This window comes from Vespa crabro, chromosome 1 (assembly GCF_910589235.1).
Source record: "Vespa crabro chromosome 1, iyVesCrab1.2, whole genome shotgun sequence".
Lineage (NCBI taxonomy): Eukaryota > Metazoa > Arthropoda > Insecta > Hymenoptera > Vespidae > Vespa > Vespa crabro.
The window spans coordinates 771,155-798,611 of NC_060955.1; the positions used below are offsets into that span (position 1 = coordinate 771,155).

The 27,457-nt window shown below is 29.1% G+C and overlaps 7 protein-coding genes across 13 annotated transcripts; 5 read left to right on the top strand and 2 right to left on the bottom strand.

Annotated features, from left to right (window-relative positions):
- Positions 1-566: 566 nt before the first annotated feature.
- LOC124430329 lies at positions 567-7,450 on the top strand. Its single transcript, XM_046976703.1, has 3 exons — positions 567-856; positions 2,923-2,983; positions 4,463-7,450. Exons 1-3 carry the CDS (start codon positions 847-849, stop codon positions 4,803-4,805), a joined length of 414 nt encoding a protein of 137 aa, XP_046832659.1. The 5' UTR covers positions 567-846; the 3' UTR covers positions 4,806-7,450.
- Positions 7,451-7,864: 414 nt separating this feature from the next.
- Positions 7,865-9,903, bottom strand: LOC124430318 (transmembrane protein 192). 2 transcript variants are annotated; one of them, XR_006943730.1, is made up of 5 exons: positions 9,669-9,903; positions 9,356-9,492; positions 8,887-9,283; positions 8,518-8,807; positions 7,865-7,993 (listed from the first exon to the last, which is right to left on the bottom strand). XR_006943730.1 is itself a non-coding variant. In XM_046976690.1 (4 exons), exons 2-4 carry the CDS (start codon positions 9,458-9,460, stop codon positions 8,569-8,571), a joined length of 741 nt encoding a protein of 246 aa, XP_046832646.1. In that variant the 5' UTR covers positions 9,461-9,492; positions 9,669-9,902; the 3' UTR covers positions 8,451-8,568. The 2 variants fall into 2 exon arrangements, 1 of the variants encoding a protein (XP_046832646.1); XM_046976690.1 differs by lacking the exon at positions 7,865-7,993 and having other exon boundaries at positions 8,451-8,807; positions 9,669-9,902.
- A 520-nt stretch (positions 9,904-10,423) lies between these two features.
- On the top strand, positions 10,424-15,988 carry LOC124430285 (MATH and LRR domain-containing protein PFE0570w). 5 transcript variants are annotated; one of them, XM_046976647.1, is made up of 4 exons: positions 13,922-14,209; positions 15,018-15,149; positions 15,219-15,358; positions 15,569-15,988. In XM_046976647.1, exons 2-4 carry the CDS (start codon positions 15,025-15,027, stop codon positions 15,805-15,807), a joined length of 504 nt encoding a protein of 167 aa, XP_046832603.1. In that variant the 5' UTR covers positions 13,922-14,209; positions 15,018-15,024; the 3' UTR covers positions 15,808-15,988. The 5 variants fall into 5 exon arrangements, with proteins under 5 accessions (XP_046832568.1, XP_046832593.1, XP_046832603.1 ...); XM_046976637.1 differs by lacking the exon at positions 13,922-14,209 and adding an exon at positions 11,470-11,608 and having other exon boundaries at positions 15,018-15,358; XM_046976627.1 differs by having other exon boundaries at positions 13,935-14,191; positions 15,018-15,358.
- Positions 15,989-16,383: 395 nt separating this feature from the next.
- LOC124430226 (U3 small nucleolar RNA-associated protein 25 homolog) lies at positions 16,384-18,953 on the bottom strand. The gene has a single exon (XM_046976505.1). The coding sequence runs from the start codon at positions 18,802-18,804 to the stop codon at positions 16,492-16,494; it is 2,313 nt and encodes a 770-aa protein (XP_046832461.1). The 5' UTR covers positions 18,805-18,953; the 3' UTR covers positions 16,384-16,491.
- A 190-nt stretch (positions 18,954-19,143) lies between these two features.
- LOC124430275 (ataxin-7-like protein 3) lies at positions 19,144-20,816 on the top strand. Its single transcript, XM_046976585.1, has 2 exons — positions 19,144-19,658; positions 19,849-20,816. The coding sequence occupies exons 1-2, from the start codon at positions 19,442-19,444 to the stop codon at positions 20,619-20,621; spliced, it is 990 nt and encodes a 329-aa protein (XP_046832541.1). The 5' UTR covers positions 19,144-19,441; the 3' UTR covers positions 20,622-20,816.
- An 87-nt stretch (positions 20,817-20,903) lies between these two features.
- Positions 20,904-25,581, top strand: LOC124430233 (armadillo repeat-containing protein gudu). 2 transcript variants are annotated; one of them, XM_046976515.1, is made up of 10 exons: positions 20,904-21,855; positions 21,948-22,251; positions 22,326-22,529; positions 22,614-22,700; positions 22,777-23,025; positions 23,088-23,519; positions 23,605-24,009; positions 24,113-24,334; positions 24,404-24,519; positions 25,517-25,581. In XM_046976515.1, exons 1-10 carry the CDS (start codon positions 21,803-21,805, stop codon positions 25,539-25,541), a joined length of 2,097 nt encoding a protein of 698 aa, XP_046832471.1. In that variant the 5' UTR covers positions 20,904-21,802; the 3' UTR covers positions 25,542-25,581. The 2 variants fall into 2 exon arrangements, with proteins under 2 accessions (XP_046832471.1, XP_046832463.1); XM_046976507.1 differs by lacking the exon at positions 25,517-25,581 and adding an exon at positions 24,638-24,806.
- Positions 24,971-27,419, top strand: LOC124430282 (rRNA 2'-O-methyltransferase fibrillarin). Its single transcript, XM_046976598.1, has 5 exons — positions 24,971-25,122; positions 25,517-25,875; positions 25,975-26,148; positions 26,428-26,673; positions 26,764-27,419. The coding sequence occupies exons 1-5, from the start codon at positions 25,110-25,112 to the stop codon at positions 26,932-26,934; spliced, it is 963 nt and encodes a 320-aa protein (XP_046832554.1). The 5' UTR covers positions 24,971-25,109; the 3' UTR covers positions 26,935-27,419.
- Positions 27,420-27,457: the final 38 nt, after the last annotated feature.

Below are 27,457 nucleotides of genomic sequence, written 5' to 3' on the forward strand. Positions count from 1 at the left end.
ATATAAAGTTAAAAATAATATTTACCACTTTTGCGCTGTTATAAATTAAATACCATACCGTGCATATTAATTATAAACTATGACAATATTTATATTATTAATAATTGCGAAATAATCGAGGTGACAATTAATTTTCTAATCGAGAACAAAAGGAAGAAATGAAAAAAAAAAAAAAGAAAAGAAAAAAAAAAGGAAAAAAAAAGAGAATCGACAATAAAAATTCGTCAAACGGAAAAATACATAAATACGAGCGAGTTCAAAGTTACGCGGACATTGTAAAGGATTGATATAATTATTATTTTCCTTTTTTTTTCGTTCTATTCTGAAAGAGATAGAGTTTTGGGTGATGGGATGAGGGTGGAGGATGAAGGTGGAGGGTGGGGGTGAAGGGGTAAAGAAGGGGAAATTTCCACGGTCCCTGACGTGCGCAACTTTCCTCTTACTCTCTCTCTCTAACTCTTCATCTATCTCTATCCATCCATCTATCTATCTATTCTATCCTGTCCTCCTCCTGTCCTTCTTCTGTCCTACTCTTACCCCCTCTTTACCCCTCTTTACCCCTTTTGTACGGGTCACGTCGCGCGCGCAGCGCCAGAGTTCGACGATCAGTCCGCGCGAGACGCTTCAAGTGCAAAGATCGTTCTCTTTCGCGATCGCGATCGCGATCCTTTATCTTTTTATTTTATCTTCGTGAGATAGTTCGCCGGCGTTTCATCGGATTTTGTGTCTGACGAGTAATCATTAATACGAACAAACAGACATACAGAGAGAGAGAGAGAGAGAGAGAGAGAGAGGCAGACAGAGCAACGTTAATCACGCTGCTACGATTAAGTTAAAATTCGTGAAATGGTGATAGGTGAGTAGATTTTTTTTTCTTCTTCTTCCTCTATCTTTTTTTTTTCCCTTTCGATTCGAATCGAACGAAAAAAAAAAAAAAAGAAAAAAGAACATTCCTATCGATCTTCTATCAATCATAAATAATATTAAATAATATTAAGCGCGAATCTAAACGAACGAATAATTCGTAATTGTAATTAGTTAAATACTGATTGATTTTACGGCTCGATGAAAAAAGGGAAAAGAAGAAATTTTCATATAAATTGTGAAATGATTAAGTATATTAAAAAAAAAAAAAAAAAAGAAAAGAAAAGAAAAAAAAAAGAAAAAAGAGAAAATCGAGAATAATCGCAAATGTTACAAATATTATGATCGTAAAATTATTGAAATAATCATAGGGACGGATCCAAATAAAAGACAATCTTAAATAAAACGATTAATTACCAATGTCGATAAGCATTGAACGATGGATATATATATATATATATCCATATATATATATATATATATATATGTATGGATCCTAAAGTTTATACGAGGCCAAGGTTCCGATCGAATCGGAACTCCGGCTACGAGATACTATTTTTAAAAGACTCTACGTCTAACATGCTAATGATCGATCTTAAAACGAACAACTTGCAATTAACAATGACTTATCAATTGGTTTATCTCGTTGAAAGTGACTCCAGAATCCGAATAAAAAAAAGAAATAACTTTATATATGTATATATACATATGTTTCATCTTGTCTTATCGAAAGTTTTCAAGTTTTAGTGATAAAATATAAGTATATATATGTAAACACATACACACACACACACACACACACACACACAAATATATATATATATATACACACACACAAATGTAGTAAAGGATATACAATATCGAAAGTTCTGCCAAGCCGTAAATAATGAAAAAGATCCCTCTTAACATACACGTCTCTTTGATTACACGTACATACATACGTATAAACTTATGTATTTTCATAATATACCTCTACGTGTATATATAGGTATATATGTTCTTTGTTCTTTCAATTTTAATCGTATCAACGTCGAGACACACACTCCTCTCATTTTATTTCTTACCTTTGATTTGTAACATATAAAAATTTCAATAATATTAAGAAATTATTTTGAAAGATCTTTTTCTTTGTTTTCTTACAACTTTAACAGAAATAAAAACTGTTGATACAAATAATATATATATATATATATATATATATATATATATACACATATACATACACTTGTTATATACTCGTATTAATACGTTTATTTTTATTATATATAATACATGAATGATAGCATTCATTGATTTAAAATCGAAATTTAGAGAAAGGAAGAATCATTTAACATGCTCCATTTCTATTCTACACAACGTACGTGTATATGTGTATGTGTGTATATGTATGTACATATATATATATATATATATATATATATATATAAAATATAATATAATGTATGTAGGATGCTATGAGTATACGTATGGTATGCTCACGTCAGAGTTATCTTAAATTAATGAGAGCCTAGTTAGCCACGAGGAGAGGGAGAGAGAGAGAGAACATCGTTCCTTTAATCGTACCTACTCTATTTATTATCTAGTTTCTATTTAACAGGACACCGTCATACGATCTTATGTACTATTTATTTATTTATTTTTTTTCTTCTTTTTTTAATTATGTAATTCGAGAAATGAAATATTCTTTCTCTCTTTTTCGTTTTTGTTATTCTCAAAACTCTAACAAATGAATATTCAATAAAATAAATTTAATATAAAATCAATAAAACAAATATAATATATAAATATTATATAACAGTATTATATAACATATATATAAATAATAATAATAAAAGAATAACATAACGAATATTATATTTTCGTATTATTTAAAAATAAACGACATACACACACACGCACCTACGCACGAACGTACACATAAAAAAACGATATCGATATTGAAATTAATTATAATAAATATAATTTCGTAGAGATTAATTGTTAAAAAAAAAAAAAAGAAAAAAAAAAGAAAACTCGAAGATAGTATTTAACCGTTCTTTTTCTTTTTTTATTTTTTAGGAACGTTACCTAACATATCATTGACCATGCCGTCGGGAAGGAAAATCCCACGAGTCTGCAGGTAAGAGGAACATTTTCAAAAATATTTCATTATATTAAAAATGTAATATAGAGGGAAGGAGTATGTATATATATATATATATATATATATATATATATATATATATATATAGACGATAATGAATCACAACTTTCCCTCCATCATCTCGATCGTAAAACGAATTTAGCCTATGTACTTGGCCATCTAATGACGTAACAGACACTGACGCAAATGACAATTGTTATACGTCGTCCAACCAACGATCGATCCGATCCGAGAAACCACATAAATATATGCGTGTGTGTGTGTACTTACACAAAAATTTATTTCATAAATGAATATTCTTTGATTATCGATTTAAAAATCAATTAAAATGCAGTCCTTAGGTTCCTAAATCTAGGCTCAAAGTTTCTAAATTATATTAATAATCAATTACTCTTTTTCTAAATTTATTAGACGTTTTATCGTTTTGTTTTTTGATATCGTACAATTACAAGCCAAATTATAGATATCTAAAAAGTCTAGAAAAAAGAGTGATTGTTTTTTTCTTTTCTTTTTTTTTCTTTTTATGATTTAGGAACTTTTAGCCTATCCAATATATTTTTCATTTCTTTGCTTTTAGACGACAATAGAAAGAGAGAGAGAGAGAGACAGAGTATGTCGCGACTTCTTCGTTAAAATTCTATTACGATCGATAAACGGTTAGAGACCATTTCGAGAGAAATTAGATAAAGATTTTCCTCATCGATCTCCTCATATCCTATATTTTTATCTCTAAGCATGTTATCAACATAGAGACCTGAAATAATCGAATTTAAGAGAGCTCAGCTAAATTCGTTTATTGTATAAACCCGATTCTCTATTCTAAATCATTCGTTCCATTTATTAATGGTACGTTTCCTAAAGTTTATTGTTATATAATTTAAGGATGAGAGATAAATTATTATTATTATTTTAAACAACAAAAAAAAAAAAAAAAAAAAGAAAAAATTAAAAAAGGAATTAAATAATTCCTTATTAATGAATTATATACGAATCATAAAAAAAATTAATGATACAGTTGAAAAGGAAAAAGAAAAAAAGATAACCTATTTATTAAAGAACTATAAGCTATCGTTCAAAAAAATTTTGCTAAAACGAATAAAGAGAAACTTATCTCTATAAATATATATGTACATACATATAGCGAACTCATTTTAGATATATATGTCATCATATATATGAACATATATATATATATATATATATATACATATATCGAACGTGACGTTTTGTTTTTATTCTTTTAACTATCCCGACATCAAAATCGTCTTAATATAACTTAACCTATCTTACCCAAATAATACCATAAATAACTAGTCCATTGTATTGGTATAGAAAAAAACAAAAAATACATATATATATATATATATATATATATATTATAAGAAAGAAAAAAGTAATATAATGTAAAAAAAATCTCTCTCTTTCTTTTTGTTAATTTCTTTTGAATATTTCCAGTTTGACGGTGTACGACGTCGATTCTCGTGTGTCGCAAATAGAAGAAAATCCTGGCCTGATCGATGGCACCTCGTCGTCGAATGAAAACAGCAGTACGGAAAATTCTTCTTCAGGACACTCGCCATTGGACAGTCCAAGTGGTATCAGAGAAAGAATCAAACGAATGCAAGTCGAAGCCGAAATTCGACGGGACGAATTTGCTAGGTTATTGGAAGAACATGCTCAGGTCGTAAGAAAATTAAAAATGATGGAGGCAGAAGAACAGCTATCGTCGACGCACGTCGATGGTACTACTGCTACTGGAACTGGAACTGGAACTGTAGTTGCTAGTACGCATGCGTGATTCCACCCGATTCCTCACGATTCCGCCCGACTCAGCGCGATTCCGCCCGATTCCGCGCGTCGAACAAATTCTCTTTTTATACTCACAATTATTAGATATATATATATATATGAATATATACGTACATATATATATATTTATATATATATATGATATATCTAGGACATGTATATAAGAATTTTTTTCCTTTATCTTTTCGTTTCTCTTTCCTTTATTTTTGTTTCATTTTTATTTCGTTTGGTTTTGCATTTCTTCTTCGAATAGATATAGAGAATTCTTTTTATAGTCTTTGCGGCGCACATAGAAAATAATAAATACAATAAAATAATCGATCGATTTTGTCGAGTAAATGTCAAATAATTGACGACTTCATCCACCGTTTCCATTCTATAGTTATCGTCGGTTTATAGAGAAACGTACATAACCTTCGAATCACGAGGTTTATTAGAGCAAAAATATCTACATGTGTATATATATATATATATATACGTATCTACATATGGATGTATATCTACACGTCTCTCTCTTTCTCTCTCTCTCTCTCTCTCTCTCTCTCTCTCCGCAATATTTTCTTTTCTCTTCTCTTATTCTCCAGTGGAAAAATAACTTTGATAGTAAAATCGCATCGTAATGAAGTAAGGATTGTATCGTAGGAAAAAAAAAAAGAAAAGAAATACGAAGACGATTTCGTTTTGACGACAGTCCTCTGAGAAAAAGAAAAATAATTTAGTGTAATAATTGTGACAATAATGAACGATTACTTACGATGCGTAGTATAGAAAGAAAAGAAGAAAGACAGAAAAAAAGTAATAAATAAAAGTAAATAAATAAACAATAACAAATATATATATATATATATATATGTTCACAGAGAGTAGTGAGAATTTTTGAAGAAAAACTCCAATCCATTAAACGCGTTAGCTAACAAAGTGGAAACGGTTGGCCTAAGCGTAGTACAAATTTTTCAACTAGAAAAAAATCTTATTACAAGAAGAAAAAAAAAAAAAAGAAAGAAAAAAGAGGCTGATATAAAACAAGAATGAGAGAATATTTCTATCGTTCGAGATATCTAAAAAAAAAGAAAAAAAAAGAAAAGAAAAGATATCTGAAGATCGATAGAAAAAGATTATGAAGACGAATAAAAAGATGACGAAGTCGAATAAAAAGAAAAAAATGACGAATGGTCCTTTCGATGTCAAATCGAACGAGATATACATCGGCTCTCGTATATAGAATTTCATGATGCGCAATACGACCATATATCTATCTATGCATCTGCGGTATTTAATAACGTAGAAAATTCAGTGTTCCAAAGTGTAAATTAGTTTTCTATATTGATATCTACGTAATATTAATTAATGAAATACAGGCCTATCGCTATAAGTAGGAACAGATATTTGCGATACTCTTGTACATATATAGATTCCTTTGTACGATATACTTTATTATATATATAATATATATATATATATATATATATATTATATATTAAATATATATTATATAATAATATAATATTAAATATATATTATAAATAATGTAAGATAACATTTCTGCGCGAAAAACGAAACAATGGAAAGTGATATATATATATATATATATATATATATATATATATATATATATATATGTCGCTTGCTGGTAACTAAAATACGAAGTAAGGAGTCGTCATTTATCCTGATCATTTGTATATATGTGCGTGTATATATATATATATATATTATACAGTACATATATACAAATTGAATCAATTATCCTTGGCTACAATATACGTAGGTATTAATAAATGTGTTTACGCATTAGAAAACCTCAAGTGTAATAATAGAAAGAAAAAAAAATAAATAAATAAAAAACTAAAAAGTTAAATAAATACATAAAAAAAAGTACAGAGATTAGATTCGCATCTAACAATAAGTAAAGGCAACGAGATATTATTGTATGAAAGAAAAAAGGAAAAAGAAAAAAAAAAAAGATAGAAAAGAAATTGTAATTACGATATAACATGCTAAGTAATTAGTCACTATTGCCTGTCATTATGTTACGAATATTATGAATACCACTTGCGAGTCGTAAGGTTTGATAAAGTTTCAAAATTTGTATTTTCTTATCTTATTTAGATCAGGGATCTTGTGGTCTTTTTCTTTTTTGCTTTTTTTTTTTCTTTTTTCTTTTTCTTTAATACACTATATCCATTTAGTATGCTATGGTATCTTTATAATTTGTAATAAGAAATATAAAAAAAAAATTATGCTAACACATGAAGTAAATAATGATAATCTTCAAATTCGATTATAGAAAAATGTTAAAACTTAAGTATCATTGCCAAGTACCTTTATAATATTGTAAGTGGTAGCAAGTATCTTATCTGGCATGATACATATGTATTTATGTATTTAGATGAGAATACATTTTATAATCTACGAAGACAAATAACCAAGGAACTATCTGCAAAAAAAAAAAAAAGTAAAAAGAAAAAATAAAAAAGAAAAAAAAAACAAGTAAACAAATTGTTTAATAAAATAATATAATTCAATGGAAAAGCATGAATATCTGAAATTTAAGAAAGCGACATTGTAAGGCAATAATCTTGTAAAGATGTTCGGAAAGACTGTAGAAAATAAACTAAATAACGAGCATAAAAATAATTTAACTAATCTGTTTTTACTATATTGTAAATTTCTTAACAATATAATAACTAAAAGGAAACAATTATGTATATATACATACACATGTACCACCAATTTTCTAATGAAATTATCATATTTTTAAGAAGTATATGAAAATGTAATATCTTTCCTTTCGTCGATTACATTAATAAACCGTAAACAAAATAAACGCTACAAATATACCTTCTCTTTTTTTTCTTTCTCTCTTTGCATTTTCAACAGGACAAGAGATCATTACTATAAAGTACGTAATTATTAAATCTTAATTATGTTAAATATACATTAAAAAATATTGTATCGTTAAATTTATAAAAGAGGTATTATTTCCTCCTTTAGACCAATTCAAATGCAATATAAAATTTGTTTTATGTAAAGTCAATATTATGTATGTTCTATATTTCAAAATATACTTATATTTTATTTGTTTGAACAACGCATACATCACTTTCTATCACAGTATTGCAGTATAATTATTTTATAGCTAGAGAGTTATGTATATTAACAAATCCACGCAAAACAACACTAAAAAAAAAATTAAGTTTTATCGAATTTGTAATTACATAATTTTTTTAATTAGCATATAAAAAGTCAATCTAATCTTCCATGTTACTCGAAAGCAGCTTATATATATATATACATATACATATACATATACATATATATATATATATTTTTTTTTTTCACAAGTTCTTTAATAAATGTATTAATAATTTATGCAAAAAATTGCATGTAAGCAAGATGTTTTTATGAATGATAAAATAAAAATATAAGCAAAATAAGAAATCTATTATATAATCGCTTTATATGTATCTGCATGAGAAATATTACCAATGAGCGAGTACGCAGATACATTTTAAAGAAATCGTTGATAAAACCTTTGCCAAAAGGTAACGAAAAAAAAAAAAAACGAAATTTCGATCATTCTTCTAATGAATAACAAAATACCAAATTGATAAAAAAAAAAAAATAATGTAAAATATTTTCAATATCCATTAATTTTAAATGAGTATATTCAATTGTGCGTGCACTTAAATTTACATACTTACAAGCTATGTTTTAAATTTCTAATTATTTCATTTTGATTTCAATGGTGACTATCAATCAACTCTTTGGCGAGATGCTAATATCATTATTCTATGACTCAATTGAACATTATGGTCTCGTAAATATCTTATTAAGTCAGCTTGTTTTTCAAGTAATTCTTCTAAATTTGAGCCTCTATGATGGTATCCAATTTCACCACTGCTTGCATAAGAATCTTGAGTAAAAGATGATAACCATTCCTCTCTTTTAACATCTGGTAAAGGGCGTAACCTATTGAATCTTATAACTCTTTCTGCCAAAATGAAATATAAAAAGAATTTGAGAAACATGAATAAGATAACTTTTATCAATAAAATATAAAATATACTTACTAATATAATTCACATAAACTGGAACGATTACCATAAATTCTATGGTAGTTAAGAATATAATATAATTAATAGGTGTTAACCATTCCGATGCCCTGCAGTATTGTTCATAATTCATTTTATGAGTATGATGTAAAATTACAGCTAACAACAAATAGCATGTATTCCATAGTGATGTTATAAAAAGAGGTGTTCTTATATGTTGATAAGTTGATTGATAAAAATCAAGATATCCCCAAATTCTTAATGTATGATGTTTGGCTTTTACAACATAATCAGTGATCATAACTATTAACCAATATAAACAGTGAAGGTATAAGTATATGAAATAAGTATCACATTTGTTTTCTTCTTGGGGCCATACCGAGATGAATATAATTCCGACTATTTCTAATGCTACCTAAAGAATTTCAAATTTTGTATAATACATCTTATTTATTTTTTATAATGTTAACATATGATGCATACTTACACCATAGAGTAATGATATCGCCACGATGGGTAAGGTATCCAATTTTTGAAAGTTATCTTCTTCTTGAGAAGTTAAAACAGGTTGAAGATATTCTTCGTCGTCCATATTTATAGATACATCAAGGTAAATCCCAAAAGCTATATACAAACGTAACGATATTATTAACTTAAATCTTAACAACGTCATTCAGACATAAGGTTATGTTTACAGTTTCATCGTGGATTGACAATTAAAAAATAAGAAAAATTATCTGATCGAATAAATTGATTAATATAATAAAAAAAAAAAATATATATATATATATATACGTAACCGTTAAAAGATTATAGCTGTATCGAACGAATTATTCTATCGAGTGATTAAACATTTTTCGAAGAAATATGTCACGATCATAGAACATATCACTAATCAATTCACATTTTGACGAATTTAATATGGAAGACAATTATTCGTATTAGAATCTTATATATTGTATCGGTACGTATATTTTGTTTATATCCACGTATCTATAAAAGATATTTGATATCCTGTCTCAGTGCAAAGTTTATATGTACTTACAGAGAGAGAGACGATCGCTTCTAAACACGTGACGTAAGATCAAGATGGCTGACTGGTAAGCAAACGACGCGGGTATCGACCATTTAAACGTGTGTACATACACAATGACCAGAAAAATATATATGACGCAGTGTGTGTATGTGTGTATGCGTGCGTGCGTGTGTGTGTGTGTGTGTGTGTATGTGAAGACAAATTTTTATAAATCAAGAAATGCGTCGGGGGGAAAAATGTTTATAAGTAACTGTGTATGAGATTAGATATATATATATATATATATATATATGTACATGTATGTATGTATGCATAAACGGAATAATGTGTATTATCAATCAACGATACGTTTTGTATAAATATACACAGGAAGCAGTAAAGACCGATGGTCGTGGATGAAAAAAATTTTTTAATCTCACTTTAATCTAAGCTATGTATTTTACATCCTATAATATCGCTGTAACTTTCTACTGTTTGTATCAATAGATGAATTATGAAATTAAACGGTTGGAGGGGAAAATGTGGCGGCGTGTCACGAAAGAGAAAGAAAAAGAAAAAAGGAGAAAGAGAGAGAGAGAGAGAGAGAGAGAGAACGCGTGCGCAACCCTCGCCGAACACGTGCCGAAGGAATGAGCTTTTCCACGATCATTCCTCGAGAAGTTGCAGTAGCGCGCGCGCTTTCGCTTCCAAAAGACTATTACGATCCGTTGTTCTTTCTCTTTATTATTCTTTTATTTATCTAAAAAATGTAAAGAGAAAATTTAGGAAGAAGTTACGCGCTAGATCTCAAAAAAAAAAAGAAAAAAAAAAGAAGAAGAAGAAGAAAAACCAAAAATTTAGTCTTCTAATTCATGCTCTTAAAGTATTATATATAAAACATATATAAAAATTTTGTGTATATATGTATATATATATAAAACAATTGGATCATGATTACCAGAGAATCAACAAATCGTTGCATTGAAAAGATCTAAATAAAAATGAGCAAAGACGGTAGTAGTGGAGAATCAGGCTGCCAAGACTCATCCGCTGGCGGTAGTCCAGGGGATACTGCCGTGAAAGATGTAAACGCTAGTATTTACGAGAACAAAGAACCGAAAAAAATAGTGCGCATTATCACGGTCCTGGCGTACATGTTCTCCGTAAGTTTCGTCGCAATCGTATTAAGCGCTTATTATATATTCCTTTGGGAACCACCGAATCCACGACTCATGCACGGCACCGCGATTCGTTTAAGGGCCGATCCGCAATTAAATTTTCTTCGTGCCGAATTACCATCCAAAACGCATTTAAAAGAAACGATCTCACAGGATTCATCATCGAGAAATAATAATTCTATCGAAAGAACACGGGAACGCATCCAGGGACGTACTCTCGATTACGATGGTTTCGAGGAATCATTAACGTCCTTAAAAACTACCCTGGCCGAACTTATACGCGAAAGAAACAACAACAACAACAATGATTCTTCCTCGATCGGAGAATATTTTATTACACGTGGTAACAATGAAAATTACGAGAAGATAAATGAGAAAATAAATTCACGATGGAAAAATCTTCGAATGAATTATAACACAACGAGATATTCAATCGATCGACGAGAGAAAAAGGACAAATTGGATGATACGACATTAACGGATAAAATTATTTATAACAATTCGATGGATGATCGACGACAAAACGAAGAGGGAAATAATAAAGAAAGTAAGTAAATAAATTGGGTAAAAGAATTCTTTTTCTTTTCTTTCATTTCATTTATTCTTTTCTTTTATTTTTCTCTTCTTTCTTTTCAAGAAAAAAAAAACGATCCGATTAGATTTTTAAATATCGTTCATCATAAATCATATAAATGGATAATAAAATTTATTTCGATTGAAAATATCTCATATCTCGTAGGATAGTTTCCAACACGGTTGTCGTATAAAACAGTCACCAAAGCGGGATGCTTAGAGAATTTAGAGAAAATTTATAGAACGCTTTTCGTAGTCGCATAAACAGGCTGTACTCGTATGGTTTGGTTTATTATACAACGAGTTGCGTCAGCTTCGTTCACTTTCCAACGATCCAGAGATCTCTCTCCTTTTAGATTCTAGACTCGTGTGTTTATTTTATCCATTTTTTAAAACAAAACAACAGCGACGATGACGACGACGACGATTATTAGGATAATAAATTTGACTAAAACTTTCCTATTTGAATTTAAATGAACGTTTAGATTGATTAGTCAACGTTTGAATGTATTGACGAGTCAAAAAGAAAATAACATTTCGAGTCTTATAATTTATGTTTAGTTATATATATATATATATACATAACAGTTGAATATTTATATATATATACACAGTTGAATCATGATTATTAGAGACTATAAATTGCAAATGGATATCTAACAATGAAAATAAATAAAGAAATAATCAATGGCACACCATATTGACTTTGACGTATATATATTCCAACTCGACGTACTACTACATACATATGTATATATATATATATATATATATATATATATATATATATGTGGAAGAATATTCATGTTAATATAAAATTTCGTAAAGCAATAAACTTTGCTTTGTACGTAATTGAAAATATTCCTTAATCAAATAATACAGAGTTACGTCCGGTTAAATATGATTATCCGTTTAAGTATTTCATTATGGAATATTATCGATGAAAGGGGAAGAAAAAAGAAAAAGAAAAGGAATCGGTGTAAGAAGGTTGGAGAAAAAGCTAAAGGGGTTGAGGGGAAAGAGACGATTAAAGCCTTAGAAATAAGGGTAGCGATATGGATGTACGAACGTGCTAGGATAATCATCCCCTTATTGTGAACGTAATAAGTGTAACAGGGTCAGTTCGATTCCGTTATGGCTTCTTTTAATCTTAGTTACATCAGTTGACGGATGAGTTGCATAAAACATAAGAAGTTTCTTTCATAAATTGCATCTCTTTCGTAATAAAATACATCGATCGAATTCTAATCGACTAAATATGATTAATTCAAGAAATTCTTTAGCATCGTCTAAATATAATCCTTCCTAAATTCGAACATTTAAATGAATAAAATAATATGGGTTTGATCGAACGATCCGTGTTTGCCAAAGTAAAAGAACGTTATATTCATTCTGACGCACATCATTTCGACAGAAACAAAGGTGTGCCATCATAATCATACAAGATACATTGGGGATTTCAAAAAGAATAGTTTTTTCTTTTCTTTTTTCTTTTTTATCGATCTTCGAAAAAAAGAAAAAGAAAAAAGAAACAAAAATGTCGAACGTCTTGTCGGAAAAAAATTTGTTATCTTTACCACTCCTCAGTACCAAGGTCAGAGTTCACCAAAGGTTTAAGGATATGCCCGGGATAAAATTCGCTTTATATAACATAAAAAAAAAAAAAAAAAAAAATTCGAAATTCATGAAGATTTATATTTATGAAAGGAATATGAGATCTCGTCGTCGTTGGTCGTTTTAAATAAGAAAAAAAAAGAAACAAAAACAAAAAAAGAGAAGAAAAAAGAAAAAGAAATTAAGAGAAATGGAATATCTTCAAATGATTATGCAAATGATTATCTTCTTTGTTATTTCTCTCTTTTCCTCTTTCTTTCTTTTTCTATTTTCTAATAGATTATTTTGAAAAGAACTTTATGAGGATGAATAAAAGCATGAAATGAAATTTCATTTGTATACGTTCGAATGTGAGGTACGAGTATCATATGATTTATCGATGTTTGCCAGAAACGTTTGAAAATATATATAAAAAAGAAAAAAAAAAAAAAAAGAAAAAGAAAAAAAAAGAAAAAAAAAGAAAAAAAAGAAATAAAGAAGGAAAGCACCAACAAAATAAAAACAAATAGAAAAAATCTAATCATATCAAATCGAATCGAATCGAATCAAATCAAATCAAATAAAAAAAGAAAAAAAGGGAAGCTTGTGAAAAAGAATGTTTCGAGAAAAAATTCGAAGAAAGTAAATACATGAAGGAAAAATGAAAACTAAAAGCTATACAAAATGTGTCTGTGTGTGTGTGTGTGTGTGTGCACTTACGCGCGCGAAAGCTCTTCTCTTTCTTTCTATCGTCCTGGGTTTTGAGTTCACGTATTGGTCGAGTTTGCGCATTAGAGGAGCTTGCAAGACGCATATTCTGATATTTTCTGAGCTGGGTGTGCTTTTAGTAGTAAAAACGGCAAAGCGTTATAAGGTCGATCTGAAAGAAAAGTAGAGAAAGAGAAATAGCCGAGCGATAGAAGAAGAAAAAGAAAAAAAGAGAAAGAAGAAGAAGAAGAAGAAGGTGCCGTGTTTTTAATATGTAAGAGACTAACACACAAATATATACACACATATATATATATATATACACACACACATACACACACACAAAGATATTTCTTTTTCTTTATTATTTTTTATCTCTTTTTTACTACCAATCCGTCGAGCAATTCATATAAAATATATGTTCACTTAGTCATTCTTGTCAAAACAACAATCGTGTGTATATGTATGCGTGTGCATATGCGCGCGTGTGTTGTGTAAAATCACGACGAGAAGTATTTCACTAGGTTAGAATGCACATGGACATTTATCATATTACATACATGCACGATTTTCTACTATTACGAGAGTTCATCGAATGCAATATATAATATGATACGATCGCATGCACCAAGTCTTGATAATAAACAAAAAGAATTAATTAACATGTATGTATCTCTACGTGTGTGTGCGTGTGCGTGTATCTGTAGGTATATACGATGGCTACGTGCATAAATATATTACCGACTTACAACCAATTCGTTTAACTAGAATTTAAAAAATTAGAAAAGTATTAATTACTGATGAATGAATTAATTAAATTTATAAAAAAAGAAAAAAGAAAAAAAAGGGGGAAAAAAAAAAAAGAAAGATGTAATTATCGAGTCTTTTTTTCTTTTTTTCTTTTTTTTTTTTTTTTTTTTTTTTTCAATGACGAATCTGTTCGAATCGTGGATCGGGAATACGTTCGTTCTTAAATCATCGTCAAAAAATACAAGCAAATCACCAAAAAAGAAGAAAAAAAGAAAGAAAGAAAGAAAAAGTAAGAAAAAATCTCTTATACATTGAAATCTTAATGGATTTAGATCGAAGATGCAGCTTCCAAGAAAGATGAGCGCTCAAAATGTAGTGGCAAGCATAACTCGTACTTTGGGTACTCGTGAAAAAGTACAAGCAAACGAGATTCGTTTCGCTGGTGAAGAAAGAAAGGATAAATTGTATGAACCTAAGCATAAGAAAAAATTAGTACGTGTATTGACTGTAATAGCGTACATCATATTCGTTAGCATGGCCGCCATTCTTCTTTCCTTGTACTATACTTATATTTGGGACCCGGAGCATCAAGCTGTTAGAACGAGGGCGCATAAACCTGATTGTGCAACTATTAAAACTTCTGACTCTTTAACAATTCCATCGTTTTCTTATGGTAATATATATCTAACGATCACATATCATAGGATTTTTATATAATAAAAAAAAAAAAAAATATATATATATATATATATATAAAAGAAAGAAAAGAAAGCACGACACATATTTATTTAATCGAATATAATATATATATTTCTTTTTCTAGCATATCTTTTTATATTTTTTAACAACTTTTTCAGCACAATTTTTTATTTAATATTTACAGAAACTCAGATTGAAAAGATGACTGCTAAAACAATGACAACGAATGGTACAATGGACGACACGTCAGAAATGTCTATGACTACTCTACGTGAAAAAAGTCTTTTCCAAATATTAACCGAAAGTACCAAATCCAAAGAAGTATTACCTTATGTATCTTCTTCAGTTGCGTCTACGGAACTTCAAATGGTCGATGTTGTTGCCATTACCGAGACATATGAAGAGAATAAAAGTCGGAATTAATTGTGGATTATTATTTAATTTCTTTTTTTTTTTGTTTCTTTGTTTTTTTTTTTTTTCTATCATTGTACAGCGTCAGTTCTTTAACCGATGCTCTTAATTTTATCAATGTGTACATACATAGTTTATTGAATCGATTGAATCGATATACGCAAAATATATTCTTCCATTTTTTAATAATTATCATTGTTGTTGTTGTTGTTGTTGTTGTTATTGTTATTATTATTATTATATAGATACGAACCAATCGGCTCTATTAGCCTTTTTTAGAATTGAAAATATTAACAATTATTTCGAGTATTTGTACGATTCAATTAAAAGACAGATTTCTATTTATGTATTATTTAAATTTCAAAATAAGACGACGTTGTGTATTGTTATTATACTTGAGAAATTTGAAATAAATTCTGTATGTAGCTCTTTAGGGTAATAATAAAATCCTTGGATTAAAGATTATATCTTTCGTTATTCAACGTATTATTATATTACATTTTTTAATAGAGTCTTGTATATATATATATATATGTACGTTTTAAGTGATTTCAAAAATACTTATATATTTATACAAATATTCGTATATAATATACATAGAAAAATATATTTATTCTTTATACATCAATATGCTTGTATAAAAAAAAAAGAAGAAGAAGAAGAAGAAAGATAGACAGTCGATCAAATACGTAAAAATTATTCGCTCGTAATAAGCATATGCACTGATTTCTCTGACGCAATCATTTTACTCGCTTTTTCTGTACCAACTATACCAGCTAATGCAAAAACATCGTATTTACAATATATACTAGTTACAGTCATATTACTTTCTAAACCTGCTTTAGGATTTTGATTAGCTTCTTGCATCAAATTACAGATTTCACTATAGAAATGTGGAATTGTTGGTAAAGCATAAAATATAATATGTCGAATACCTTTAACGCGTATTCTTCGAAAAAAATGAAAACGCTCTGAATAGAGTAAAAAATGTGCGTCGCTGTGAAAGAACATATCCCTTGCTCGTGCTATTTTTGCTTCTTTAGAATACTCACAAATTTGTACAAAACTGAAGTCTTCTTTTTTCAAATAATTTCGAAGCTTTACAAAATCGAAATAAGATGATACAAAAATCAATGTGTGATTCATTACGCTATCCTTGTATTGTGGTAATATTTTGTTTATGAAAAATTCCATTCTATTCTCTAAAGATAGTGTATGACTGGTAGCATTGAATTTATGAAAAATTTGTGGTACTTGAGTAATTATTTGACAAATAGAACCAGGATATATTGGATTAATTACTTTTACTTTTCCCGCATAATTAAAACATCTTTTGTTAAAGATACTATGAATCTCTGGTAATTGTATACCAGAAAATATTAATGTTTGTCGATAATATTTCGTCCAACCATTTATGCACCAACTTCTTACGCGAGAAAAATCTATGCCATGAGATTCCTTAGGTTGTAAATGCAAATGATTTAAAATATGTATCATATGATCCCAATTTTGCATAAAAAATAATTCAGATTGATCCATAATCAATAATTCTATAGATGCTAAAAAATCATACTCTCTCTCTGCTTCACCTTCAGCACCTATCAACATCCTTAAACCTAATAAAGATGAAATAATAATATCGGACGAATAAAATTCTGAATATAGTTTTAAAGTTTTCTTTGTGATTGATATACCAATCTTAAAAGTATCATCCGTATTTCCTTGAAATGTTAATTCATAATCCTCTGGTTTAGGATTTTTCTTGGGCATAGCCAATTCATTTCCACTAAAATCTTCCATAAATCTATTTTTGTTCATCACTGAACCTCCTTTATCTACGCCAATTAATATTGAAATTAATAATTCCACAATTTTTAAACATGAATGTCTGAAAGGCACGATTATAAGGACTTTTGGCCTGACCAATCCTTGATCTCTATATTCATCTGGAATATCAGCACTGGATGAACTTTTAGATTTGGCTATTTTTGCATTATGATGTAATATTTTGGTTCTAGTTTTTAATATATGATTAATTGCATGTAAACAATATACAAATCTAATTTCTTCGGCATTTGAAAAGGTCCTTTCCGGATAATATAAATCCTGATAATTATTTATTATGGAAAACAATTCTTTTTGGAGTTTAGTTAATGGAACTAAATTGGTATCTAGATTATTTTTTATATTATCAGAATTTGCATTTGTAATATTATCCTGGATTTGCGATTTTATATATAGATTATTCCAATCTATGCTTTCAATTAATATAGGAATTTTGCCTTGCCGAGCAAATTGTTTTGTTTCCAAAACAGAAACTTTACATTTTTTATCAGTGTTATTCGAATTTCTTTCTGACTTTGGTATTTCACAGATTAGATTTCCAAGTATTGGCCAATTTAATTTTGTAATCTCTGTAACTTGTGGTATACATGAAATGACTTTATAAAGATCATCGTCTAAATCATGATTTAAATGTATAGAAAAAGGATCTTTCAAGTAGCCAGCATCTTCTTCAGCAGTTTCCTTATCCTCCTCTTCATCTTCCTTAATATCAATTGCCATGTCGTCGTTGTCATTATCATCGTCTATCTCCTTGTCATTTTCTTCTGTTAATATGCTTTCATTGTCACATTCATTAGGAACACTATCATCGTCGCTGTCTGAACTTTCTGCGTCGGTTAATTCATCGGATTGTTCATTTTCAGATTCAGACTCGATAGCAAAATTCTTAAGCTCTTTTTTATCCGATAATGTTGCTAATAATACCTTCATAGAATCCTCCTGTTCTTCCTCAGAACTGTCAGAAGTTTCACGTTCCCTTCGTTGTGCCTTTTCCTTCTCTAATAACCTCCTACGATTTTCTATCTGTTCATTTTTCAATTCACGTTCTTTAACATACGATGCTTCTCTAAAATTAAACTTTCCTTTCTTCTGTTTCCGTCGTGGCTCATATTGTCTGTCATATTTTCGTTTTCCACCACGTACAGGTTTATTACCACGTGCCATTATACAAATTTTAACCAATTCAAGATCTCCAAGTGATATAATTAATCTTTATACTTGATTCTACGATCTGCCGCTTCGCGTCGCTGAAATCGCTTAAAAGGATTCGCGCTCATTTGTTTGAATCACAGATTTTTCTTTTGTTTTTTTTTTTTTTTTCTTTTTTATTATTTCACTTCATCACAGATGAACAGCAGCGACGTACGCAAGAACGAACTGTTAAGAATTATTTCGTTTGAAAAAGTTCAAAGTTTAACTTACCGACTGTAGATAATGTATTTGTAGATAAGAATGATAATTCAAGAAATTCTTAGAATGAGAGAGAGAGAGATAGAGATAGAGAAAGAGAAATGCATACATAGATTATATTAATTTGTACAATACTCTTGATATTTTTTAACCAAATTTGCTTATTATTAATCACAAAGTCATACATCGTATATCCGTCCATTTCTAATTTGGAAGATTAGTTAAAAATTTGATATTAGGGTTGCATCTGACAAGTATCCTTATGACACGGTACAACTCGAAGATCACGCACATTGTTATGGGTTAGAACTGTCATACGTCGAGTATATAAACACGGTGGGAAATTTGGAGTCTCATTACTTGGCTTTTCTCAAATGTCACATCCTGTAAGATGTCTGTTACCGAAGAAAGAATCCAAGAATTAAATAGAAGATTTTTGGAATTCATGAATAAGTCCGAAAACGTAGAAAACGCTACTAAAGAGATTTACGAGGACCTCTTAGACGAAGTTTTAATGGGTTTTGTTTTTGATGTACACAGAACCACAAAAACGGGAAGTTCTGACGTCGAAGAAGGTATCCCCGATGACGAATCGTATGCTATTGTAGGTGAGTTCAAACTTTTATTATATAAATCTATAGATCGATATAAATTGTATAAATTGTTTATTTATCTGATAGTACAATATAGATTAGACACTGATTGGAATTATTAAAAACAATGTACATACATATATATATACATATATATGTATATATATGTATATATACATCAATAAAAGAAATTTTTATATTTTAGATTCGCCAGGATTAGATGTCTTTGGACAACATCCAGTGAAAAAATCTCAAGAATGTAATTGTCCGAATTGTGATAGGGGTGTAGCAGCTTGTAGATTTGCAACGCATTTAGAAAAGTGTATGGGTATGGGTCGTAATAGTTCGCGTATAGCATCAAGAAGAATAGCTAATAATTCTAAAGATCTTAGTACATTCAGTGGAGTAATAAGTGATGACGACGACGATGTGGATTGGAGTTTAAATAATGATAAACGTAAGAGAAGGAAGGATCGTAATGGAATGAAGAGATCGAAACAACAGAAGAACAATCAAAGAAATGGTGATAATCTTAATGAACATATCCATAGCAGCAATGAAAATTCCCCGTCTAATTATGAAAATATGTCATTGGAGGATAAGAGAGCATTATTAACGCAAATATGCGGTGTAATATCTGAGCACACGAAAAAGCTTTGTACAAGGTCTATGCGTTGTCCGCAACATACAGAAGATCAAAGGAAAGAAATGCGTGCAAATTTAGAATCTGAGAAAAGTGGACAGACTGGTCAGGATAATCTTCATGTAGATGTGGATACTTATGAAGATAATGATGGACAGAATTTAAGAGATGCCCTAGCACGATGGGACAGAGAAGGATCTAGCCATTCAAGTCCTGCTGATTCTACTTCAACCACTTCTACATCTTCCTTAAGTAGAAAAAGAGAAACAAAATCAAAGGGAAAGGGTAAAGGTTCTAAACGAGATCGTGGCTCTCCTATTTCTCAAGGGGATTGAGATAGTGTATTTAATTTATTTTTTAGTGACATGAACATTTTCACAACAAAAATTATATAATAATGTTCCTACGCATTGTGCAAAGCTTCAAGGACCTAAAAAAAAAAAACATTGTAAAGAAAGAGTGTAAAACTAGAAATTCCTTTGACTCAATGATCTTTAGATATTTATAAAAATAAATTAAATTATTTCATCTCTCTTTCTCACTCTCTCTCTCTCTCTCTCTCTCTCTCTCTCTCTCTCTCTCTCTCTCTCTCTCTCTCTCTCTCTCTCTCTCTCTCTCTCTCTCTCTCTCTCTCTCTCTCTCTATCTCTCTCTTTCTCTCAGTTTTTTATTTTTGTACTAAAGTAATGTTTTGTTAACGCATTAACAATTCATAAAACTGAAAATCCAAAAGTGAAACAAACTTTAACAAAAACATACAATAAATTATTATTATTATTATCATTATTATTATTATTACAATTTTTTAATTATCTCATTTTCTTATAATTTCTAACCAACACAGTTGCGTAGGATATCGTTAAAAGGCTTAACAACTGCTTCTCCATTATTTTTAAATATTCTTCAAATTTTTAAATAAAAATTCATCATATGAATCTTGGAATCAATGAAATGTAAATAAACACCAACAAACATTACAAGTTAATCCGTATCGATAATATACATATATCATTTACTTAATGTTCAATTTTGCAACAAAAATCTTAATTTTATAAACTGTGCTAGACCATTATTAATTAATCAAGGTATTCTAATTTGCGAATTAAATGTTTGAGGAAGAATCTTTAATAAAGCACAAGTCATATAAATAAGAATTCTTTACGACCGTCTTGAACGTAATTGAATATTGTTCGAAAAAAAAAAAAAAAGAAAAGAAAAAAAGAAAAAGAAAAAATAAACAAATTTTTACACATCGTGTCATATAAAGATTGATAAATAAATGCATTTTTAAAAAGAAAAATAAAAAACTGAACTTTTATTCGACATTTTGTTTAGATACCGACGATTCACATTAATCGTCTTATCGAACGATTGTTTGATCAATAATTCGTTTATGTTTATCGTTAATAATGTGTCAGGCTCGTTTAAACACCGTTACTTTACAATATGTCAGTGATAATGGTGTATTTTAATTATTTAATTTATTAAAAAAAGATATCATAAAAGTACGAAACGAAATGCCACCAAAAAAACAAAAAATATTGGTTCCACCAGAACCATTTCTACCTGAGTAATATTTTTAATATTTTCTAATCTTTACATATAATATCTTTTATACGAATTAATATATTTAATTGATATAATTTATTTGAACTCTAATAGATTTGAGCCAGATGTAACGGAGATAAAAGAAATTGATCAAATGAAACCATTAATATCTATAGTCACTGGAGAACCCTTTGGTCCAAAAATTTATTATGTTAGAGAAAAGGAGGAGGATGAAAGTTCAGACGATGAACCAGAATCTGAAGGAGAGGACGATGAGAGATTTTTAAAAAATGAAATGTCAGATATTTCCTCCGAGTTCTGGATTATGCAAAAGCTAATAAAATATATGAAAGCTGGAAATCAAACGGCTACCACAATAAGTTTATGTCTACTTAAAGATTATGATCTTACAAATAGAGTTAGTTTCTAATTAACTTTTTATTATTATATGTATATGCACATTCATATTTCTATCTTCTGGTATAAATGTAGGCAGTTCAAAAGACTATAGAAAAAATTGGAGGATTGGAAATTTTGGTTAATCTTTTGGAAACAAATGATATCAAATGTCAAAATGGATCTTTATCAGTTTTACTTGTAATAGTAACTTCAAGTGAAATGTCCCGTATTCTTATTGATTATGGTATTGTGACATCACTCATTCAATTATTAAAACATCCCGTTAGAGACATTCAAGTTAGTTTTATTCATTTGTAGAAATTATTCTATTAATTTAGTTACATTCAATTTATTAAGAAATTTTTTTTTTTTCTTTATTAGATACTAGCCGCTGAAATTATGGCTATTATTGCACGAATAAGAAAAGCTAGAAAACAGATTAGGATTCGTGGTGGCATACCTCTATTAGTAAGAATTTTTTATCTATTGCCTAATTCAGTTTTAAATTATGTGTGTATGTGTATATAATATGCATTTTTAATAGCTAGACATTATGGATATACCAGATAACGTCCTTCAACGCTCTTTTGATGAATTAAATAATATTCAAAAGGAATTAATCAGAGTTGCTATAGGTGGTGCTAGAGCATTAAACTCTATAGCAAAGAGCCCAAAAATTAAAGCAGAACTTCAAAAGTATGGAGTTGTCCAACATATGGCACGTTTCTTAAAGAGTGTTCACACTGATTTAATAATTCCCATAATGGGAACTGTACAACAATGTGCAGATCTGGTAATATTTATTAATATCATAATCATAAATCTTTTCATTTGTTAATACTCTTAAAATATTAGTCAGTCTGCAGATTCGCCTTTGAACAAATGGGTATTATTGCGGATATAGTATATCATTTGAAAAATGAAGATATGAAATTGAAAGAAAATTGTGCCTTAGCGATATTTAAATGTGCGATAAATAAAACAACTAGCAATATGGTTAGAGAGGCTGGTGGTTTAGATCCTTTATGTAAACTTATACAAGATGAAAATGTACGCGCAAATAAACATTTATTAATCGCTGTAACAGGTGCTATTTGGAAATGTGCTGTATGCTCAGAGAATGTAAAAAGATTTAATCAAAACAATTTAGTAGCATTTCTAGTTCCTCTTCTTCAAGAAAATGAAGAAGAAGATGTTTTATCGAATGTAGTTGGAGCATTGGCTGAATGTTGCAAAGATCCCACAAATAGAGATATCTTAAGAGCACATGATGGATTACCAAAGTTAGTAAGTATTGTCTTTATATATATAGCATTGCAATTATGGAATTATAGAATTACTTAGAAGTTAAAAATTGATAATTTTTTAACAGATTAAATTGTTGAGTTTTACTTATGAACCATTATTAGAAAATATACCGTTAGTATTGAAAGAATGTGCAGAAAATACACAATGTATGGATATTATTAATGATCCTGGACATAAATTAGATGGTGTTCGCTTAATATGGTCTCTTTTAAAACATCCGAACAATGTTATTAAGACAAATGCTTGTCTTGCTTTAGTCCCATGCATTAAATATGCTAAAGATTCTCCTGAGATGGTGCGAGCTTTTGTAGGAGGATTGGAACTTACAGTCAGTCTTTTGGATAGTACCAATCCTAAAGTACTCAGTGCTGTTTGCGCTACAATTGCTTCAATAGCGTTAGATCCTGAAAATCTTGGTATATTAACAGATCATGGAGTGGTGTCGAAATTAGCAAGTCTTGCAAAAACGGTTAATATTATTTTAAAATTATTAAAAATTTATAATCTTTAATATTTGTAAGCTTTAAGCATTTATTTATTTATTTATTTTTTTTTTTTTTTTTTTTTAACAGGAAAATGAGGATCTACGAGCTAACCTAACTTTAGCTATTGCTTATTGTTGCGAATGGAATGATAATAGTTCTGAATTTGGTAAACTTAAAATCATTGCTCCTCTTGTTGGTTACATGAATACCAAAAATAAGGTTGTCCTTAAAGGTGTTTGTATAGCAATGTATCATTTAAGTAAAGATCCTATGAATTGTGTAACCATGCATAGCTGTGGTATTATAAAGGTATAATACATATGATTTTGAATCATTAAGCACAATTTATAAATACACATAATGTTTATATTTCATTAGCACATGTTACGATTGATCGGTTCAGAGGATCCAGAGGTACAAATAGCTGCAGCAAGTACAATCAGGCATATTAGAAAGCTTGCGTTAACAGCAGAAAGATTACACTTTAAAGAAATGTGAGTGTCAATTCGTTATTCTCAAATATGATTTTTTTTTTTTTTTTTTTTTTTTTTTATATCATTACAGTAAATATTCTAATATTATTTTTGTATTTGTGTATGATTTAATTTGCAGAAACTTACTTGAAGATATGAATTATCAATTATAAAATTGAAAAAAGTTAAAGTATAGCGATATATAATTTGAATATCTAATAAATATAAAATTAAAAAATATCTACTGTCTAGTCTGTAATTCTGATAATTCTAAATTGACTTATAAGAATAACTTCATATACAATAAATAAAATAATAATAATAATTTGATCAGTAGTGTGAGTGTGTCTGTGTGTATTATATAATTCCTAATATATATATATATATATATACACGCGTTACGTGATCATCACGATAAAATATATGATATAACGTCGTCTCGATAGTTGGTTACATAGTATCGATAATCGAATTGCCGGAAGTTAGTTTTCGATATAAAATGTAACTTCCGTACCGGATCGGCGTCGCACCGGGGTGACGCACGTGTTCAAGAAAGTATTTAGACTGAGTTTATAAGTTCAATAATAAGTGACAATAAAGACATAACTCATATGGGGAAACCAGGTAAGTTACGCTTGACGCTGTTATTTTATTGTTTTACTTCTTTTTTTTTTTTCCCCCGAAAATCTAGACAAATAATATAATAATTATTTCGAACGTTGTTTTCGATAACCTCAAATTTAAGAATGTTGTTTTCCTTTACGATCATTATTGTTCGAACTAACCCATTTATTATTTGATTCATTAATAATATTAAATAATAATATTACTGTAGATTATGCGTGATCAATTTCTAATGTATATTATCACATATGTTTTATTAAAAACATAGTAATTATGTGAGAAAGTGTATATATATATATATATATATTTTATAAATTTTGTACAATTTTATTATATTATTTACAATGAATCATTGTTTTATCTTCTTACTCTATCTTAATATTTACAATTTTAGGGTTTTCACCAGGGGGTGGTTTTAGAGGTAGAGGAGGAGGTGGCCGTGGAGGTGGCAGAGGTGGTGGTGGTGGCGGTGGCGGTGGTGGTGGTGGTGGGAGAGGTGGAGGCGGTAGTTTTGGAAGAGGAGGTGGTCGTAGAGGAGGTAGAGGAGGTGGAAGAGGTGGAGGTACTCCAAGAGGACGTGGTGGAAGAGGTGGTCGTGGAGGAGGAGGAGGTTTCAAAGGAGGCAAGACTGTTATTATAGAACCTCATCGTCACGAAGGTGTCTTTATTGCTAGAGGAAAAGAAGACGCGTTAGTTACTTTAAATCTGGTACCTGGTTCAGAAGTTTATGGTGAAAAGAGAATTAGCGTGGAGGTAATTAATTAACAAATAATATTTAATGAAAAGTCGATATGAATATATAATTAAAAAAATATATATATATATACATATTTAAATATGTATAAATTGCAGGGAGAAAATGGTGAAAAAATTGAATACAGAGTATGGAATCCCTTTAGATCTAAATTGGCTGCTGCTATTCTTGGGGGTGTAGATCAGATTCATATGCCTCCTGGAAGCAAAGTGTTGTATTTAGGTGCTGCATCGGGAACTACTGTTTCACATGTTGCAGATGTTGTTGGACCTGTAAGAACTTCTTGTTTTATTTAAAAAAGAAAAAAAAAAAAAAAAGAAATTTTAATGGAATATAAACGTATGCATACATTAGAGCCAAATTAATTTGTAATCATTGATTTGGTGTCGAAGTTATGCTAGAATAATTACATGCATATTTTTTTTTATTAAGGTAAAGTATTCCTTTACTTTTGAAAAGATATGCATACAATATTCATATTATTATGCATATGTTTTCTTTCTTGAAATTTGATTTATTATATGAATTATTTTTATTATTTTTATATTTAGGAAGGACTCGTATATGCGGTAGAATTTTCACACAGATCTGGAAGAGATCTTATAAATGTAGCCAAGAAAAGGACAAATATTATTCCTATAATAGAAGATGCTAGGCATCCTCATAAATACAGGATGCTTATGGGAATGGTAGACACGATATTTGCAGACGTAGCACAGCCAGATCAAGCAAGAATAGTAGCCTTAAATGCTCAGTATTTTCTTAAAAATGGAGGTCATTTTGTTATTTCTATTAAGGTTCGTTTTTGTATATACATATATTGTTTTAGTCGATATAACATGTTATAATTTTATTTATTTATTTTTTTTTTTTAAATATGATTGTAGGCAAGCTGCATAGATTCGACTGCTCAACCAGAAGCAGTTTTTGCATCAGAAGTGAAGAAACTCATAGCCGATAAATTAAAACCACAGGAACAAATTACACTAGAACCTTATGAGAGGGACCATGCTGTAGTAGTTGGTGTGTTTAGGCCACCACCTAAAAAGTCCATTTAAATTTATGTATAAATGCATCTTATGTTTACAGTTATTCTTGAATTCAATGGAAACATCTTCCACAATCTTTTATTACATCCAATTAAAAAATCAATCATACAGATGGTGTGCAATTTGTACACAAAAGAAAATAGTTTTATAATGTTATTTTAAGATATTGGATAAAGTTTGTTACTATCATAGAAATGATGCATTAAGAGAACGTTTATTACTATAGATAAATCTTTCCTACTTTTATTTTTATCAAGAATTCGAACGTTGATGTGTAATATAATGTACAAATAAGCTGAATTATTCTGATGGTTTGATATAAAAGTAATTTTTTATATCAAAATACAATTCTTTTGGCTACAGTGTACAGTTACAGAATGGCTAAACTTAGTATTATTATATGAATCATCTAAGATAACAATATTAACATTTTACATCTGCCACAACAATTTTGAATTATATCTTTCTTAAAAAATATATAAAGTAGATAAGAATTTTGGTGATATATTATCTGCTTTACGTGTAAAAAATA